The 20,525-nt window shown below is 41.6% G+C and overlaps 1 protein-coding gene across 3 annotated transcripts; it reads right to left on the reverse strand.

Annotated features, from left to right (window-relative positions):
- Positions 1 to 1,279: 1,279 nt before the first annotated feature.
- Positions 1,280 to 19,863, reverse strand: mia3 (MIA SH3 domain ER export factor 3). 3 transcript variants are annotated; one of them, XM_085770446.1, is made up of 28 exons: positions 19,688 to 19,863; positions 18,360 to 18,493; positions 18,186 to 18,272; positions 15,894 to 18,057; positions 14,325 to 14,648; positions 13,848 to 13,978; positions 10,738 to 10,869; positions 10,429 to 10,450; positions 10,235 to 10,323; positions 10,060 to 10,137; positions 9,758 to 9,868; positions 9,601 to 9,672; positions 9,405 to 9,509; positions 9,089 to 9,211; positions 8,884 to 8,971; positions 8,703 to 8,755; positions 8,502 to 8,592; positions 8,227 to 8,365; positions 7,949 to 8,111; positions 7,823 to 7,858; positions 7,649 to 7,716; positions 7,370 to 7,455; positions 6,359 to 6,472; positions 5,713 to 5,775; positions 5,573 to 5,619; positions 5,425 to 5,493; positions 4,107 to 4,515; positions 1,280 to 2,090 (listed from the first exon to the last, which is right to left on the reverse strand). In XM_085770446.1, the coding sequence occupies exons 1-28, from the start codon at positions 19,806 to 19,808 to the stop codon at positions 1,834 to 1,836; spliced, it is 5,376 nt and encodes a 1,791-aa protein (XP_085626572.1). In that variant the 5' UTR covers positions 19,809 to 19,863; the 3' UTR covers positions 1,280 to 1,833. The 3 variants fall into 3 exon arrangements, with proteins under 3 accessions (XP_085626572.1, XP_085626574.1, XP_085626573.1); XM_085770448.1 differs by lacking the exon at positions 6,359 to 6,472; XM_085770447.1 differs by lacking the exon at positions 5,425 to 5,493.
- Positions 19,864 to 20,525: the final 662 nt, after the last annotated feature.

Genomic DNA, 20,525 nt, shown 5'->3' on the forward strand with positions numbered 1-20,525 from the left:
ATACACTAACTGATGAATATACAGTTCACCATTCATATATATATATATATATACATATGTATATATATGTGTGTGTGAAGTGCTATGATGTGGTAGGACTGAGAACTGTTGAGTGTTTTAGTTTTGTTGACAGATTGAGGGGGAATTGTATCAAACATTTACAATGCTTTTAATTTCTAATAAACTACAAATGAGGCAGTTTTGTGGAGGAGTTCATTCAGAGTCTCCGAATGCATCACTCTGATTATATTGTTACAGACTCAGGATCAGTTCTACATTAACTTCTGGATATGGATTCAAGTTACTTTATTTCTCAAAAAATGTATTTCTTATGTCTTCATCCTTATCATCCAACACTACTTATACAATACAGGAAATAATCACCATAAAATAAAATCATAGGATAAAAACACCAAACTATATTCCACAAGAAAATGTAGTTTTATGTTTTTATTTTATGGGTATTTGATTCCTGGAATTTGCATCCAACGTTGGTAAATGTCCATGGTTTTATGAGTATTATTAGGTTGGTTCTGAATTATCCATCTTGCACTTGAACTTGAACAATGTAGATAAAAGGAATTAAATCTGTGTTTTAACAATTAAGCAGCAGCTTCTCTTAAGGATAATTCACATACCACACAATTTACTTTACAATTTACTCTGATTTCTCAACAAATTTGACAGTTTGCATCAATTTGAATGGATCGCTCATTTGGACAAGATGTTGCTGCTCAAGTGTTTAAAATTAAACCCCATTCACCTCCATTATGTTACAGTGGAAGCAGGAAACCTTGAGTCACCTCAGATTAAACAAAAAAACTGCCCGTATGTCCAGGTATGACCAACAACAGGTAAGTAAAATGTGTGTTTTTTTTGATTGAGGTGTACTGACACTAAGCTTGTTTATTGGTGGATTGATTTGAACATCAAAAGCACCACACTTCATCCTGGTCCTGAGCCAGTGTGTTCTTATGAAATGATCGACAGGTTTGACGGAGGCTAAAGTAGAGTAAAGTAAAAAAAAAAAAAAAGGAAAAGTACAGACATGAATTGAATGAGGCAACAAAATGTCACGTCGTGTCCCCGCCCACTCAAACAGGCACATCAAAACAAAAATACTGTTCATGCAGTTTTTCGGGGGGGAATAATCCTGTAAACAGCACAGATATAAAATGAGTGCCTCTATCTCAGTAACAGCACAGATGTATGCCTTATTTTGTTTTCTTTAAACATCGTCTGAATGTGAACTGTGACGAGTTGATAACATAACACCAACAACTTTTACATTCTTTATTATTAAAAGTTCTACCAACATAGTAAAATAAGTTATACATCTGGCCATCATTGTACACATTTGCTTTAAAGTTCGTTCTAAAGCAACAGCTTTGGGAAAATTATGGTGTAGTTGAAATGCTAGAAGCTAAACTCTCTCTCTCGTTCTCCTTTTTCTCCCTTTTAAAATAATTTCCACAGGAAATGACATTAAAAACAATTTGCCCCTTAAAAATCACTGCTATGTTTTTTTTTTTTTTTAAAAAGATCAACACAAATGAAAATAGTCTGGTATATAGTTATTGCACAATAAGCTGTTTAGAAAAGTGGTAACCCTTTCAAATTATATTGATTTCAGACACAAAATTATAGATGGTTTCATTTAAGGACCATGTTTTTTTTTTTAATAAACATAATTGCATTTTTTTATTTTTTATTTTACAACTGAAAAATGAAAAATAACCATGACCTATGTTTGGACTGGATCTGGTTTTGTTAATGTGATGGGTTCGTAGGTTATGGGGTGTTCAAGTCCTCTGCCGTATACGGTTGGCGTTTTTAAGGCTTGACCATCGCTGGCCTCGCTGAGTCCTGAGGGGCGTCCGGCTTCGCATGCGGGTCCTGCCCGGGGCCGCTGTGGCTGTGGAGGGCGCTGGGTGGAGCCTGACCGTAAGGGTCCCCAGGATGATGTGCAGGATGTGGCGGTGGTAGGACGCCGGGGGGGAGGTCCATCGGGGGGCCCGTGTGGTCACGTGGTCCTGGGAAACGCATGTCAGGAGGGAGGGGGGGACGCGGTCCCAGAGGCCCACGGACACCTGGACAGGACAAAACACACGGGGAATATTAGAGACTACATTCAGAAATAATAACGATACAATGATTCTTTCTTATTCAGAAGTGTTGCTTTTGTGTTCTTCCACCTACTGGGTTTTAAAGGGATAGTTCAACATTTTGGCAAATTCGCCTATTGCCAGAATCCCTATAGTCATTGGAGTAGGTTCATTACTTTTAATTGTCGGTGCATGTTGTTGAGAGATCCGCGGGTCAGAGACTCAGCAAACACAATGGAGGTGAACGGTACAGGTCCTCTGTCCCTCATGAAACTCATCAAATATACAATCCAACAACTCCAAAACGCTCTCGCAGAGAAGTTGTGACCTGCACGTTCACCACGCTATGAAATAATCAGAGACAGAGTTGTTTTTGAGGCAAATGCAGCCAGAACTACATTACAAACACGGCTGCTGGGCGGAGTGACTTCAAAAGCACAAGTACTTCTGAGTATTTGCTTCATGTGTCGTTACATAATTACTTTTGGAGTTGTTGGATTGTGTATTTGATGAGTTTTGAGGGACAGGGGATCATACCGTGTTTGCTGAGCAGCTCGTGTCTCTGCCCTGCGGATCTCAAAACAACACGCACCGACAATTGAAGGTAATGAACCAACTCCTATGACTGTAGGGATTATGGCAATGGGCCGATTTGCCAAAATGTTGAACTATTCCTTTAACTCATTGAGTGCCAACCACGTAATTTCTCGTTTTTCGTTCCCATGCGTTGAGTGCCAAAAACGAAATTTTTCGTTTTTTGCTTTTTTTTTAAATTATGAAAATAGACACTTTAATACACATTATATGTAAATTTGGGGACTCTACGACGAGGAGAACTGAAATAGATGACGATCAAAGTCACATGACAGCTCATGATCTGGAAGTTTTTATCATAACTCAGCTTCTGCAAACGGAGTTCTGCATGCAGATGCAGCGCAGCTGCTCCGCTGCTGCTCTGCTCTCACCCGCGAGGCTGCAGCAGCTGGGAGCTGAACCAGGAAGCTCTCAGCCCACTGTCCCGCCCGGTCTTCATCTGGAGCAACACCGTGTCCTCCCCAAAGTCCTCCCGCGGTAAAATCTGATGGTCTCTGGACCAAAGCAGACCGGCACCACCGACCCGTACCACAGACGGACCGCGACCACCGGCGGGACCGGTGTTCGCGAGCCGCTGTGGCCGACAGAGCCTCACGTTCCGCGGCGAGAGGCTGTGACACGGCACGGTGCGTCTGTGTTATTGCTGTTTAGTGGCGCCCCCCCCGCCCCCGATGGTGGTTTTGTGAATAGAACAACAATTGTTGTGTATATTTATCTTATACGAGCCCTTTGATCCAGAAATGCGAGTGTCAGAAGAGCGACAGGCACAAACAGAGCACCTTTCATAAAAGACGCTCTATCTCCTTTTCTAGAAAAAAAGCAGGGATTTTGGTGAAACCCAGCCATGTTTAGCTTGACTTTTCTCAGGAACGGAGGCACGTAGAAACAAACGGTTTGTGGCCATTTGAAGGATAAAGTTAAACCTTTCAAATGAGCTACAGTATGTGTTGGTGGCAATAATATAGAATACACTATGGCTCTAAAATAAAAAGTCAAATATGGTCTAATTTGCCGGTACACTTGACTAAAACTTTGGAAAGGAGCGCGGCACTCAATGAGTTAATAATAACCAAACTAAATATTTTACTACACTAAAACTTTTTCTTCAATGCTATCTATCTGTTGTTGTTGTTATTTTAAGTCTGGCTTTGTGAACTCTGTATTTTATACCATCAACACTGTAAGTCTGGTATTTGAGAAAAGGGGGGTGGGAAGGGGTTTAGCATCTTGTTTTTGTTTTGTTTTAACTGTGTTCAATTGTAAATTGTAAAAACATAATAAAAAGAACTTGATCCCAAAAAAAAAAAAAGGTTACATAATGAGTCACCGTCTGTACTGCTACAGTATTTCCACTTCTAATTTCTACTAGTGTCACGATACAGCATTTATATTTATTGGTCAACACACCGTATGGAGGCATCGGTCCTAAGTGATGAGGTGGAGGGGGACGGAAATGTGGCGGTGGCGGACCCCGAGGATCGATAGCATGTCCCGGGCCGGGCCTGGGGTGGAACGCATGTCCGTTGGTGGGTCGAGGTCCGAACTCTCCTCCCATTGGTCCAGGCAGAGGCATGCCTGGGTGTCCGTTGGCCGGCAGCGGGGGCCCGTGGAGCGGGGGAGGGAGGTTCGGAGGGAGGGGGCCGGGCGGGAGGTGGTAGGGGCCGGGCCGCGGCGGTCTGTAAGGTCCTGGCGGTGGCAGACGGCCGTGGGGAGGGAACGGCGGCTCGTGTGGCCCCGGGCCGGGCGGTGGCGGCGGCCCCTGGTGCATGGGGCCGGGGGAGTCTCTGATGGGCGACGCCAGGAAGGAGCCAGGTCCCTGAGAGAAACACAGGAAAATATGAATGAACAAAAACTTTCACGTGCAGCTCTGGAAGAAAAATAGAGACCACTTCTCCAAAATGTTCTTAATAATCAGCCTTATCTCTACATGAATGGCAGCCATCGATTCCAGTGTCTACTGAACTCCAACACAAACACACCTCACTCTACTTAGCTGATCACCTGAACCAAATCATATTTAATGAGGAAGAAAGATTATAAATAACTAAAAAAAAACACTGTTGCGATTAAAAATTGGGATTATTCCACCAATTTTGATTTCTGTTGCCATTTTCTGCAAATAAATGCTCTAAATGACATATTTTTATTTCCAATTTGGGAGAAATTTTGTCAGTAGGTTATAGAATGAAACGAAAGTGTTCATTTTACTCAAACACATACCTATGAATAGTAAGAACAGAGGAACTGATCATTTTGAAGTGGTCTCTTAATTTTTTCCAGAGCTGTGTGTGAGTGAAGCTTCGTCATGCGGTGAGACGTCCACAAACCACAGTTCACTCCCAAAGTGCGTTTAAGCCAGGCTCAATCACTCGACCAGTAACCACACACCATGATTCTTTGAATGAAAAACAAACCCATTCTCACGAATACTTCACCTCTGACACTTTGAAACATTGACAGACCCAAATGAGACACATTTATGTCAAGCTCAGTGCTGATGAAAAGAATCAGTGCTTCCTGTAGCTCTGTGAGAACAGGTGAAACCACACGATCAGCCCAAACAGTTCAGTCAGTCCCAGTGAAGCAAAACGCCTTCAATCTCTTCCCAAATATAAATCCAGCTTTAGGGGAAGAGGAGGGGCGAGGCGGGAGGGGTGGGGAGGGGGGGGCAGAGTGCTCATACACTTCACACCGAGCACCTGGGCTGGACAGCCTCTATACTCACTGCCTCTGGACTCTCTGTGGAGGCCTCAGCCTGAGGCTCTGCTTTATTCTCTGGATCTACTGCCTCAGTCTGTTTTAGAGCAACAGTATTAACAAAGGACATGTAGGCTGGATGATGTTATATATATATGACTCTGATCAGAACTTACAGATGTGTCCATGTTGGCGGGTGATGAGCTGCGGGGCCCCATCATGTCTGAAAGAAGAAAAGAAAAGCTTTGTTAAAAACAACTTAGAAACTATGATGAAGCTTTGGAGAGAGAGACAGAGAGCAAGAGAGGAGACGTACCCATCCCAGGGATGTGTTTGTTTTCAGGGTAACGGCCGTGAGACTCTGATGGAGGTCGAGGACCTGAGGGGAGACGAAATGCAGAATGAAAAACCCTCAGGACTTTGTCTCTAGCACGTTTCCAGGGAGGACACAGAAAAGAAAGTGCAAACAAAGCATGGCGAGGTCTGTGCTCCATGAAGAAGACGGGAGGAGGAACAAAGCTTCTGAATGAGTTTAAAGACCCTGAAAACCTGGTTTAAAATGTTATTCTTGAATGATAAACAACAATTGAAATATATATAAATATATATTCTTCAATTCAGTTAATCTGCTTTATCAGGGCTTCGGGGAAACAAAGCTGAGCAAATGTTTTCAGGGTCTTTGAAGATGCAAAATGGTGAATTTCATTCCAACAGCAAAACAAGAAACATCTTCATCGAAAGGAAATCTCTGAAAGGTTCAAACTAAAAAGATGCTGGGAAGAAAGAAAAGGAAGAAGTGAAGGTGGAAAAGCTGAAAGGAACAAAGTCGGGAGTGAAAAGCTGAAAGGAACAAAGTCGGGAGTGAAAAACAAGAAGGATCAAAGGACTAGAGGTCGAAGAAGAGCGGTGAAGTCCAACTGTGGTGAAAATTAAAGAGGGTGAAGTAATCCACGGGGACTCACCATACTGTTCAATTCTTCGCCCCACAGGGGCAGAGGGGGGGCGTCTGGGACCCTCTATCATTAGTGGAGGGGACGGTGCACCCCCACTCACAGGGGAGGGCCCATATGAATCACCTGTTATAATCAAACCATCCGTTTACTCAGGGAGAAGAAACAGCTGGCAACACATCACAAAGTAGAGATCCTCACGACACAGACAAAAACACCCACAACTAAATCCGACCAAATGAATCCATCTAGTTTCAGTTAAAAGGGATAGTTCAACATTTTGGCAGATTGGCCCATTGCCATAATCCCTATAGTCATAGCAGTAGGTTCGTTACCTTTAATTGTCGGTGCAAGCTATTTTTAGAACGGTGGAGCAGAGCCGTGAGCTGCTCAGAGCTACGCTACAGAGGCTCATGGGATTTCTTGGTTTCCCTCATCAAACTCATCAAATACACAATCCAACAACTCCGAAACGCTCTGGTGGACAAATTGTGATCTGCACATTCAGCGCGCTATGAGATAATAACAGAAAGTTACGAGACTGAGTTGTTTTCAGGTAAATTCATGCAAAACCGCTGATGTGCGGTCCTATCGGTACAGTTTTTCGGAAAGCAGTCTCTGCATTTGCCTAGAAAACAACGTAACGTTCTGTTATTATCTCATAGCGTGGTGAATGTGCAGGTCACAACTTGTCCACGAGACCGTTTTGGAGTTGTTGGATTGTGTATTTGATGAGTTTGATGAGGGAAACCAAGAAATCCCATTAGCCTCCATAGCACTGAGCAGCTCGCGGCTCTGCTCCACCGTTCTAATAATAGCTTGCACCGACAATTAAAAGTAACGAAACTACTGCTGTGACTATAGGGATTATGGCAATGGACCAATTTGCCAAAAATGTTGAACTATCCCTTTAAAGACAAAAAAAGAAAAGAAAAAAGAAAACGGCATCGTGTCGCCTGAAGCTCTGCAGGATGAGAACCGTCCATACAGGAAACACAGCAGCCACAGTGTGAGGTTGTTTACCTTGGCGAGGGCCTGCAGGTTGTCCAGAGTTCGGTCTGAAGAGAGGAGCGCGGCGCTCGTTCAGCTGCGAGGTCAGAACAGCCAGCCTGAAAGGGGCGGGAAAACAAACAACTCATGGGTTAGATGAAAATACCAGGCAACCACGACATCATCAAAAAAAAAAGCCAAAGATATTCAGTTTACAATCATATCAAACAGAGGAAAATAAGAAACCCTGACATATGAGGAGATGGGACGTGTTAGTTCAGCTGCAACGAAACCAAATCTTCCATCACTTACTTTTCACGGAGCTTTGACGATTCAAGCTTCTCCTGATTCAGAGCTCTCTCTGCATTACGAGCGTTCACCTTCAGACAAAACAGACAATTCATTATTCGTGGTCATGCTTTATTTAATATCCACTGTCTGGTATCTTTCAAGTGTGAATAAACTGTGTAATTCAGTGCAACATACCCAGTTTGAGTGAGTTTTGTTTTCCTGTTCTTTTATCTAAAAAAAGAAAGAAACAAAAGTCAAGGCTCAGGTTTCATCTAGGACTTTTCTGTTCAAACTTTTTTTCTAAAGCTCATGAGAGTTTACCTGTTCTTTGTAGACCTCCTCCGTCTTCTTCATCTGATCCTCCATCTCATTAATGCGTTGTCTTAAGACTTTAACCTGCTCCTCGGCTTCTGTAGCTTTTCCTCCCACCTCTGTCAGCATACTCTCTTTGCTGCGTCGCTCCAGCTCCTCCTTGGTTAATCTCCTGTGAAGCCGCACGAAGAAACTCACAGGGTTTAGAAACATCTTCATCTCCTTTTTCAAAAAGACACATTCTTTCATTCATGAGATGTCGAGGTGGATTTAATTTTTTAACTCACTGCTGAAGAGCGTTTTCTTTCTGTTGGTACATTTCAACCATGATCTCATTCTTCTGCTGGAGGATCTTGAACTGGTTTTCAACGTGGCTCTTATCACTTTTCAGGGTTGCAATTGAATGCTCCAGCTCCTGGTGTTGTTCTTTTTCCAAAAAAAAACACAAACAAGCAGCATGTTAAATGAGAGTCGAATTAAAACGTTACACATTCGTGCAGCTTTTTGCCTAAAAAATAAATAAATAAAAACTTCAAAAGAAAAAGAAACACCACCAACGCACCCTCCAGAGTCTTTCTCGTCTTCTCCTCATTCAGTAGTTTAGACATGAAGCGATCTCGCTCTTCCTCAACTACTGCCAAAGTGGTCTGGACCTGGGAATAAATAATACACACGACAGCTTAACACTTAGGAGCGGTGGTAATAACATCTGTCTGCCGGGCGGTGACTACAGTGAGGTTTGATCAATGCGTTGACATCTTACCCTGGAGACATCCATCATCTGTTTAATCCTGTTCTTTATGGCTGTCTTCTTATCTGTACGACACAGAGAGACCATTAAACACTTGGTGTTCTGAGCGCAGGCACTTCACAGACAGCTGATTCTGTTTCTAAGTGAATTATATATTCTTCTTTTTTTAAACTAGTGTCAGAGTTGAACTTACCAGGTGCTATTTCACCATTGGCTAAAAGTTTGGTGTCGCCTTTTTGTATATCACAAGCATCTAAGTCTGCCAGAAGATCAGACAGCACCTGCCAAGGAAACATTTTTGCGTGGATTGAGCTGATAAATTCATGTCAGTTGAGATCTGATATAAACCAAGAAAAGCTGTAACAGTTGTATAGTAAATTCTTGAATCACAGACTGACCTCCACGTTGTGATCTTTGAGCACCACAGAGTCCTCCAGCTCTTTCTGGGCCTTCTGATAACTTTTAATCTGTTCACTCAGATCCTTGTGTTTGTCCTCCCAGCCTTTGATAGTGACTTTGAGCTGTAAGAATTCACAAAAGTTCCTCAGAAAAACAGTTTAATTCATCCAGTTTAATTCACCATTAAGGCATTTATTTGACTCTGATTTCATTCAAACATTAAATATAAGAAAAAGCCTCAAGTTTAAACACAATATAAATCAAATGAACAGGTGTCACTGATATAATTTTAAAAAAGCATGCACGACATCTCACCTTTTTGTTCTCTTCTTTTAGTGCTGTGTACTCTTTCTCGAGACATTTGTGCTGAACATTTCGGGCATCTTCACGAATCTTTGCCTCATCCAGGAGAACTGTAGCCTGTGGAAAACAAAAAAACAGCTTATTAGACACAATGAAAACAGAAGCTTGTAATAATCTTAAAGAGTCTTGAGTGTATCAGGGTTTGTACCTTTGCGTGTGCTTCCTGAACCTTTTTTCTGCTGAGCTGCAGCTTCTCGTTTGATTTCTCCAATTTCTCAATCTGTTAAAAAACAACATAAAACAACATGAAGCTCAGAAGATGGTTGAAGTAATAACAGGCAGGCAAAGACAAGTTTAACATTTACCCTTGTTTCGTACGCTGCAGAGTTTGCCCGCTCGTCTTCAAGTAGTTTTAGGTATGTGCTCTTTTCCTCAGCTATCCGATCGTTTCGTGACTGAGCCTCCAAAACCTTGCTCTGCAAACAGGGAAAGACACAAACTTCACTGGCAGTCCACAACAAATCAGAGGTTTGGACTTTAGCTACTGTCTGAAACACATCATCCATAAGATACAGCCAGCGGATGCACTTCCTCATTCTAAAGATTATTTCAAAATCAAAACCACTCAGCACAAGCAAACACATATCCCCAGTTCCTTAGCACTTACCTCCAGGTCTTGGATCTTTTTCTTTGTAGAACTAACTGTTTCCTTTGACTGCTTTTGGTTTTCTTTTAGCTTCTCAGTCTTAAAGGAAAGGAAGACGAAAAAAGGGAATAAGTTCCAGGCGTGACAACTTTAACGTAGCTCAGAGATATTCAAGCACATTTTTCTTGTCACTCACCTGCTTCTGAAGTTCAGACATCCTTGTGAGAGTGTCGTTCTTTTCTTTTTTGAGCGCCTCGATTTGCTCTGCGAGCTTCTTTTCATCCACTTTTTCCACAAAGGTGCAAAAAAGAAAAAAGAAAAAACATTAGTTAGATTTTACACATCTATATTTTGTGTATTTAATGTGGGAAAAAGTAAGTAAAAGCTTACCCAGATATTCTCTTTTCTTTACCTGAAAAGATTTAGAGACGCAATAAGTAAACATCAGTCTTTTCAACGGTCACACACATGTAGTGAATAATGTTTTAATATCGTACAAATTATTCAGATAAGGAAAATATAAAATGATGCCAGTCCAAAAGGTAGTGAAATTCAGGGGGGAAACTAATTAAACCAAATAAAAACTGAATCTACTTCAACATTACAAAAATATATTATTAGTAGAAGTGTTTTTCCTTCAGATTTATTCATAACACATAATTTAGAAACAGATGAGAGCAATAATATTGAAAGACTTACTGCCAACACAGTCTTCCAGAAGAAAAGGGTGAAGGTCAAGACTCCCACAAAAGCAGTGATGACAACTGCTTCCCATGGACAGCCATACAAGGTTTCCCCGGGCTTCCACTCTTCTGGTAGGAGGGAAATCATCTGAAATTGCAGAAACACAACCAAATTAAGACAAAATATTCAAAGGAAAGAAAAAGCTGGATGAAAAATAGTTGCACATCAAAAAACACTTATTAACCAAGATCATATGATTGTGACAATACTTAGGATGGATACAGAAGCAAGCAAGAATATAGTTCCCTCCTGTTTTGATAAGGGAAGTGTCAAACTTTTGACTGGCACTCTATGGTAATTTTTATCTATAATAAAAGACTGCAGCAATTCAGACTCAAACCGATTGGCAATATTTACATTTGCCCCTCGACTGATAAGTGTATTCATTAACCGAAATTCTTTTGAGTGACCTGTTACTCTGTTCACACTATTGAGAAGAAAGGCTATCAAGATATCAGGGCATTACCATAAAGTAAACACTAGGACAAGCAGTGGACACAGAAAAGCAAAATGTTGTCATGCCACAACTACAAATGTTGAAATCTAGGTTTTCAAGCAACCACCCGAGGGGAACATCAACACAGAAGTTGCAATACGTATCAGCTCTTTCACAAGTTTCCTGCCTCTGCCACGCTCATTACTACACCAAAAATACTAAAGGGTTGCAGTTGCAGTGTTTCAGCGGGGCAGGAAACAAGTTTCTGCACCTGCAACCTCCAAAATCACACACTACAACAACTTTTACAACAACAACAACTCAGCTCTGGTCTATTTCAAACTCCACTTAATCAACATATAAAACTCATATTAATCACCAGCTCAGACCATGACTTTACCACTGGTGACATTTTTTAGTTGCCGTCCAGTCTTGATCTGAGTGTGTCCTGCTCCAACCACAGAGGAACCTTTGACCTGAGCATGTGGCAGTTCAGACAAGGAACAAACACACACTTTGTGGCTCTAATAACGACACAAGGGGGCTAACAAATAAATTAATACACCACCACCAGCACCACATTGCCCGTAGGGATTAACATGCTCTCTTTTGGCCTTTTCAGTGAGCTGCAATTCAAAAGTCTATTTGTTCAGTAAAGCACTGCTCACAGGCAGGACTGAGAGCAAAGCAATATGGGAGGCTTTCACATTACAATTCACTCTAAAAACAAAGTATAAAAGCGTTAAAGTATTAGATGAACCTGTCTAACAATCAATCCATACTTTGCGTGCCAACCATATGCTTATTAACACGTCAGCAGGTAATGCTAGCATGATAAATCCTTGACATGGGGTTGTCAGATAAGCTCGCTTTTTTTTCTCTCTCTCTCTCCACTTTACTTACATGCTGCAGCTCCTTTAGGAAAAACACGTAAACATGCTCCGGCTCCATTACAGGTCTAGTGACAGTCTCACTCTCCATGACGGTGTGTGTGATGAAAACAAAAAACGGAACTAGCACCTTGAAACGTGAAGCTAAAGCTAAATGTTGACAGATTACTACGAGCTACTAGCGTGCTAGCTCGTTAGCTTCCCACCGTTAAACCAGCCGTTAGCCGCGTTAAAGCTCCCCCGGTGTCTGGTTGGTAAATATAAGTAAAAGAAACAAACACCGACGGCGTTTGACAGCGGAGGCAGGTGGTAGAAATGACTTGGCAACAACAAGCTGTTAGTCGTAATCACAGATGAGCCGTCGATTTCCATTCAGTGCCAAATCAAAAGGGAAAAAAACCCCAAAACAACCAACAACAAGCTGGAGACGTTTTCTAAACCGGAACAACAACAACAAAAAACGGTGGAAAAAGGCTTAATATTATCTGAATGCCCCGGTCTCTATGTGTTGTTAAATAATAATCATCTGCCTTCTTCCATGCCGGGGTAATAATAAGGCCAGTCGGTTGTGGTAGTCAGTGCTACAGCGGCCAGCTCAGCTCAGCAGCACCGGCTGGTTGAACTTCAGCCGACAGTCAACAAGGCAGGAGGGGGAGGGGCGTCCGGCCGTGTGGCGTTCATGTGACCTCGGAAATAGGAAGTTTCTCCCACACAGAAATTCAGTTTAGTAGCCTGCTACTTCAGTTTATCTAGAATCTCTTCTCTCATGAAGATGTCATCGCAGATAATTTGGAGGATGACTTTCTCATCAATAATATTCTCATCCTGGGTAAATTATCTTTTCTTTTTTTTCCCTTTTTTTAAAAATCTATTTTTACTTTCTAAAATCGACTCCTAGGTTTTACATGTTTCATAACAAATTTCTTCATTTTCATAAAAGCCCCCAATCTTATGAAACAGATTATTATTGATAAATATGATTTACAAAAGAAGTAAGACCTAAGCCTTTGTTTTATTTATTGTATGACTTTATGATGCACATACATCCTCACGAGGACAACACTGGGTGACATCCAGTACATATGAGGCCAATGGGGTAATATTTTTTGATTCATTTCTGCTGATGATTTCTATTTTAAAAATAATATTTGAGAAAATGAATTCTTAAACTTACTGATTATTACACCACCAAACATATTTTTGGAAATTGTCACAGCACATCTATCGTATGAGAGTCTTTGGTTAGAGAGGAATTAACTAGTAGGTTACACACACATATCACACCCAAAATATGAAAATATGCAGGACATTAGGGCATACTCCTACAGCAAATTGTCCTAAGAATCTGAAGCACATTTTTGTTTTTGTTGATTTTTTCTTAGCTAGTTAGCATATAAAGATTAAGCAGGTGATATTTAGGGTAATGATCTGTAATGACCTATTTCTGTATCCTATTGTTGTGGCCATGACATCAAGTGATAAGTAATGATGCAGCAGAGCCGGGACTAACTCTACCAGAAAATAATGACTGCACAATATCATCATAATTTATTAAATTATTCTGATATTTTTACTAAATAATTGTGTCATGTTTCCTGGCCCTGTTGTAGTCCACTTGTAGCCTGGTGGTTGGGAACCACTCGCTAATGTTGCACTTGCGGTCACTGAGTAATGAAAGTCGATGAAGCTAATGTGCACATTATACAGTGTGAAGCGAAGCTGACAATCCTATAACTTACCACAGTGGCCCACTCTGACATCTTAGTGTTGATGATAGAAAGGATGCAGCCAATGTAAACAATTCCAGATGAGAATAATCCCACTTCCTCTTCGTGAATTTCAGACACGGACTCCAATGGGTCCAAAGATCCTGGAGAAAGGAAAATGACCCATTACTCAGTTGGACAATGAGTAATTAAGTACATTAGGAGGGTTAAGTCCTGTGATTACTAAACAATTCTCCCGAAACTGGGTAAAGCAAAGATACAACCTAACAAGACTCATGGCTTTAACACAATAAAACCTCACACAGCTTAACCTGCTGATCAGAAACAACCCTAGATGTGATATATTTTACTGTAGTACATGTCCAACGTGTTCAAAACAGGTTCACACCATTGTGCCACAATGAAGGAGGAGTCTTGAATTGAAATGTCTGATTTAAGTCTCGAGTTTGAATAAATAAATTCTTCATTTATTCTATCTACATTACCAACCTGAAGACGAGTGCTCCACTTCGACACCCAGGCCCATGTCTAAAGGATTCTCCAGAGTGGCTTGTGGGACCTTCTGCATCTCATCTGATGTGCTGAAACCTGGCTGATTGTCTTTGTTTTTGTTAAAGTGCCCGCCGTCCTCCTCCATGCTGACTTCTGGTCCAGCGTGCATATTGTCCAAAACGATCTGCTCCTTTTCAGTCTCTGCGGGCCTCTCCTCGTGATCCGTTACTGTGGCATTGTCTTCATCGTCGGGCTCGGGGACAGTGCCAGCTTTGTGTTCAATGTGAGGCATTTTTTCCTCAATTTTCAATTCATGTTCATCTAGAGAGAAAACATCGAAAAACACATCAAGTTGTTACTGTTACGGCACATTATTAACATCCTGGATCCAAAGGAATTTATTTGTGGAAGGAGAATTAGAGGTGTGTCCTTGTTTACGTTCACACCTAAGGATTACAGTGACAACAGGTGTGGTCTATTGAACAATGAAACACAAGGCAAACAGTAGTAGATCCTGAACAATCACCTGTAGCTAAACTACTCTAAATTTAACCTGTAAGTTCATGGCACACAACATCAACATCAACATTCAGGGATGTACTGATCTGACTTCATCACTCCTGACACCAATCCACACATCTGTAATTACAGACACGTGAAAGAAAGTTGTCTTTCAGTGTGTAAAGTAGGCCACGTTCACGCTGTCTTATGTGGTTCCAATTACAAGTGCAGGTCAGATGACAGGCAAAGCAGACTGAGGATAGAGTTCTGTCAAATAGCTGAAGCAGCACACTAGATACCAAACTAATACTCCACATGTTCAGGTATGCAGACTGAACGGAGCATGAAAAATCGCACGCTGAACAAGCAGGACCAACAAGACTTCTAAAGTCAAAGAGGATGAGGTATCAAATAGCCGGTGCAATCATCTCCTCCGACCGTACAGCCCGACATGTGTATCTCTGTGGTTCTGGCGAGAGGCTGCAATTCAGCGCTGGCAGGGAAGTGAAATTCAATCACAAATGGTCACTGAGGACACGTTCTGCTGCCAGGTGTGAACTGCAATCCCTCTTAACTGGACGAGGACACAATCTGAAACAAGATACTGCTGTGAACAGGACGTGATAGGTCACATCAGAGCTACGCCTGCGATACAAAAGGCTAAACCTACCTGGATATAAAATACCTCTTGGTTAAAGGTTTATTTTGTTTGTTTATTTTGTTTGTTTTCTTGTCATTACTATTTTTCATCATTAATAATATTTTGAAACAGAGAATAATATTGGTGTAGAAGTAAGCCAATGTAATTGTAACAACAAAGAGGGGCAGGTACTATAAGTTTTCTTCATCCTGCTCCTTTTCATTCATGGTGAAAATGTGTACATTATGTAAATATGTGCAACCATGTGAGAATGTATACCATGAATGAAATAAATCGAAATGAAAGGGTCATGTTAATTGTTGACATAGAATGTGCCTGGGTAAATAACTCAGTCCTACAGTTTTTATCTGTACCAATTACCAAATACTGAATCATATTGATGAAATAATAAAATCCAAACCTACCTGGTTGAATATTTGATGCCTCCTCTGTTGCTAACGGTGCGCTGTCACTGACTGTTGAATACTTCTGACGCAGGCTGAATGCCAGCTCCTGGAAGTCGTCCAGTATTTCAGTCTCCTCATCCAAACTATTTGCATCCGTGTGCTGATTATAATCATGTTTTGGGTTAAGACTATCCAGCATCTTCTCGATCTCGTCCAAGATAGTGTTTTCAGAGGCTTCCAGGATGGCCTCCAGTGCATTCTCAATGTCTTGCGTAGTGCCTTCTTGTGACAGACGGGTGCCGTGCAACTCCGCGTCCAGATCGGCGAACATGGCCTCCACCTTGAAGAGATTGGCGAGACCCAGAAGCCTCTGTATCCGCTCCATGCTTGCCTCTGTGAAGTGTTCTCGCAGCAGGGTCAGTCTCATCACGCTATCGCTGTATTCTGGCTCTGGAGCAGACGCAGTGGGCGAACTTTCAGTCACAGGTGAAGGTTTGTCAACGTCTGCATTATCCGACTGAGAGGACAGAAGCGCATTTTCGTCTTCAAGTAATTCTTCTTTCTCTTCAACATTATCTTTCTCAGGCTCTGCATCTTTCTCTTCTTCCCTTTCTTCTGTATGTGGTTCCTCATGAGGCTCTGGTTCTTCAACAGACGAATCTTGTCGACTGATATTCTCAAAATCTCTCATTAAATGGTCATGGGTCTGATTAGGCAAGCTGTCGTCTACTTTCTTCTCTTCATCTTGTACACCTAAATCCCTAAATTGTTTCTCTTCAGTGGGCAGGTGTTGATGTTTTTCAGTTTCGATATTGTCTACTTCTTGATCGGTCACTGTCTTATTTTCTTCTAACACAACATCCACATCCTTTCTCTGCTCCATCGCAATGTCACTGTGCTGTATAAATGCACTATCATCATTTAATGCTGAGTCTTTGGACACCTTGTGGCCCTCCTCTTCCTGGTGCTCCGTGGGTTCATCTGTTGTTTTATATGATGAGTTTTCATAAGTGTCCTCTTGTGGTACCAGATCGTCTGTCTTTGGACTTGCGTCTGTTCGATGGTGTCTCTGTAGTGTATCTTCTTTAGGTTTTAATGTTTCATTCCAAGTTTCCTCAGGTCTGATCGCTCCCTCACTCTCATCATCGCGTTGAAATAAAAGTCTCTCAGAATCACTGTTAGTTTGTTCTTTATTATCTGTTTGTGCGGAGCTGGAATCAGGAGAATCTTGAAGAACATGACCTATGTTTTCTGGCTCTGTTAGAGATTCTGGTTTTAGTGGTTCTTCTACATCTTTCATTGCATTTTCAGAAACCGGAGGGGTTTTTGAAGCAGCCTCTTCCTCATCATCATCGTCATCCTCCTCATCATCTGAATCAAAATTTTCCGCCGTCTTCTCCCCACCGGTAACAACTGAAAAAACTGCATCTCCGATTGATGTCCACATGTTCTTCTCCTCTGTAGCCTGTGGTTGATCTTCCTGTTGTTGGAGGGAATCAGATGCTGGCGAGTCCTCGGCTTCTTTAGTGAAAGAGAGCAGCGGCGTTTCTTCTGTAACCTCGATGTCGTCTTCAGGGGGAATCTCCTCATCTTCGTTTTCCTCCTCCTCATATGGCGTAACACTCCTGGTGATGTCTTCATCGGTGGTCACTGCATCAAAAGTTGATCCAAGGGTAGTTTTCAACTCGGGGATCTGCACTCCTTCAGAAATTGACACTGGTTCATTTTCTGCAGCAAACTCATCCTTGGGCTCAGATTCCTCCTCAGATTCAGTGGGTGTTTCTTTGGTTTCACTTATTGCTGGTTCATCGTTTTCAACAGACCCTACTGTGTTTTTCTGCTCAATGTCTTCATCTGTTTCGGTAACATCAGGTACAGGCTCTACTTCTTCTGAATAAGGCAGTTCAGCTGTCGTGTCAGGCTCAAGTAAAGAGGCACTTTGATCATCTGGGACTTCGTTGAGATCCTCTGGGTAATCTTGATGCTCGGTTTGTCTTTCACCATCAGCGGCTGCTTCTTCAGATGGCTGTGGCTCTTTGTCAACGTCCTCTGCCACTGGTATTTCATCAGATGTTTCCTTATCTTCACTGTCACTCTCCTCTGCTGAAGCACCCAAGAGTATATCTACGTCATAATTGTCAAATTTATCAAATCCAGTGTCAAAACAGACAAAATCTGTTTCCTGAAAAGAAGACAATAAATAAAATAAATACAAATATTAATGGAGTTTAAAAAAAAATATTGTTACGTGAAATAGTTTGAGAGCTCTATTGCATCTTGTCAAATTAATACAGCAAGATATTTTCATACCTCTGCTCGAATTTCAAGCTCTTTATCAGTATAATGGTGGTTAACTGCAAGAAGATCCTTTGGAAAATAGCCAAAGTGACTTCCAACCTATGGATGAAAACAAAAAGAGATGAGACATGGTGAAGATATGCCAACCCAGATGTTACATAGACGTGAAAAAGTACTTATACTTACACTTCCAGCCCACAGGTCAGACCTTTGACCCCCCAGTTTGTAGTACACATAGACAGTTTCTGATGTCTTAAATGACAGGAACCGACAATCTGGTCCTGAGAAATCTTTCACTGCTTTTCCCCGACAAAGAAGCACTGAGGAGGACAAAAGAAAAGTCAAGAATTAGAATAATTTCTGTCAGTGCTTTTACAACTTCCCTCTCTATGTAACTGTTGGGTTAAACCCCAAATTTTCAGTCCTGTCTTTAGTCCAAGGTTTTGGTTTACACATTCACTTCAACATTTTTCTATACAGAAAAATGACCTCAAACAGGAGTAACTGGCTGTGTTGCTTTGTCTAGTGTGTTTACTGTATGTGCCTCACCTTAGTTTCTTTATGACTCAAACCTAATATTCCTTGATGTAATAACACCAACAAGGCTTGATAATGTTGTCTTATCAGATAAAACAGCTCTGTAGGTCGTAGAGTAAACACTTTGGTGGCATTTTCTGCGTTTGTTATTTCTTATAGCTCTCAGTAAGTTCCTCTTTTTAACGGCTTTGCTAAGATAGTCGTAACATGGTCTTAACAGGAGTTGATAATGTCTTATCAGTTAAAACAGCTCTGAGGGTGGTAGTAAACACTTTGATGACATTTTATGGGCATAACAACGTCGAACTGATGTTGGTTTAAATCTTATACAAACTAAAATGAAGAAAAAAAACCCTGTGTTTACAATTGTTGTTTCTTATAACTCTCAGTAAATTCGTCTTTTTGATGACTTTGCTAAAGCTAGTAATAACAGAGTCTCATTTACTCCCCCAAAAACCCCCGTTGTAAACAAAATGACACTTATTTTTTTAAAATAAAGCAAAGCTAATGTGGCTAACAACAGAGCTACCACAGGCTTGTATGTTGTTAGCTGTTCTATTGTTAACTATTGTGTGTTTTTTTGCTGAAGCCGGCCGGTTGCTATGCTAATTAGCTGCTAACGTTAGCAGCTAGCATCCAGGCCCGAGCTGCCAGGCAACCGGCCAACACACAGCTGCGTCTGCACGGATAACCTTCCCAAGCTACCGACTTTTAATGTTAACATATTATAGGCTCGGCTTGGTTTTTAAACCATCGGCACACACACACGCACACACACATGGCTACACACAGAGCATCACTGTGTCATCCAGCTCACAAATATCGACTGGCAACAGGTCAAGAGATAAGCCGCAGTTTACAGCTAGCAGCGCCTGTATCGGGATGGATGGAGTGGAGGAGGGGGAGAGAGAGGGAGAGCTGCATCCTTGAAGTCCCTGATAGTTACAACAACAAGCCGTAATAAAAAAAAAACTTACTGCTGCACTCCGGGTCCGCGCATCTTTTAAGGTCGGAAAACCTTTTCTCCAAGGCTGCCGTGGAAATAAAATTGAATAAAAGTAATAAAAAGCCTTGTCGGTAAAAGACTTTTGCTGCCATGCTGGCAGTTTTTGTTGACGGTCTTCCTCTCGACTCGGCTGCTGGAGCATGAGCAGCACTGTGCCGCCGTGGAGCTGCTGGAGGAGCCGACACGTCAGCACCACATCCAGATCCGGCTGTAGGGTGGGTGTAGGCGCTGCTGCTGCTGCTGCTGCTGCTGGAGGATTTTTTTTCTTTTTCTTTTTTTCTTCCCTTTACAGGATGTAGCAGCTGGGTTTGGTTGGGATCAGGCTGCTTCAGGTGAAAGTCGGGGGGAAACATAAGAACAAACGTGTGATATTGATAGTGCACAAAGTAGCCACCCTCATCATTTAGTAAATTCAACTTCCTCTGTGATCAGAAGCAGAATCACATGTATTTGCCACGTATGTGCAGATGTATACAAGGAATTTGACTCCGGTTTATCATCACTCGCTTGCACACACAAAAGGAAATACACAGAATGAGGACAGCAACAACTGAGCAATAACACAATACAACAGATAGGCCTAACACAATATAAATAAGTAAATTGGCCGGTGGATTAAAGGTGCTCAGTGGGTAGTGCAAATAAACAATGAGGTAGTTTATGATCTGTTACAACATGGATTAAAAAAATATTGAAGTTAATGAAAAAAAAAACTTTGTTAATGTGGACATGGAGGTGTTTGGTGCATGGTAATGTCCTGCAGTCCTCATCTCCTTTACAGAGATTCCCCTTTTGATAGATCCTAGAAA

The sequence above is a fragment of the Trachurus japonicus genome, chromosome 24, assembly GCF_045865225.1.
Source record: "Trachurus japonicus isolate A0001 chromosome 24, Traja_1.0".
Lineage (NCBI taxonomy): Eukaryota > Metazoa > Chordata > Actinopteri > Carangiformes > Carangidae > Trachurus > Trachurus japonicus.

Coding starts and splice junctions, on each gene's coding strand:
- mia3 (XM_085770446.1), bottom strand. CDS start 19,808: ATGGCAGCAAAAGTCTTTTACCGACAAGGCTTTTTATTACTTTTATTC. Junction 10,451..10,737: donor TCTGGAAGACTGTGTTGGCA/GTAAGTCTTTCA, acceptor AAATCTTTTCAG/GTAAAGAAAAGAGAATATCT. Junction 4,516..5,424: donor CCACAGAGAGTCCAGAGGCA/GTGAGTATAGAG, acceptor TGTTTCTCTCAG/GGACCTGGCTCCTTCCTGGC.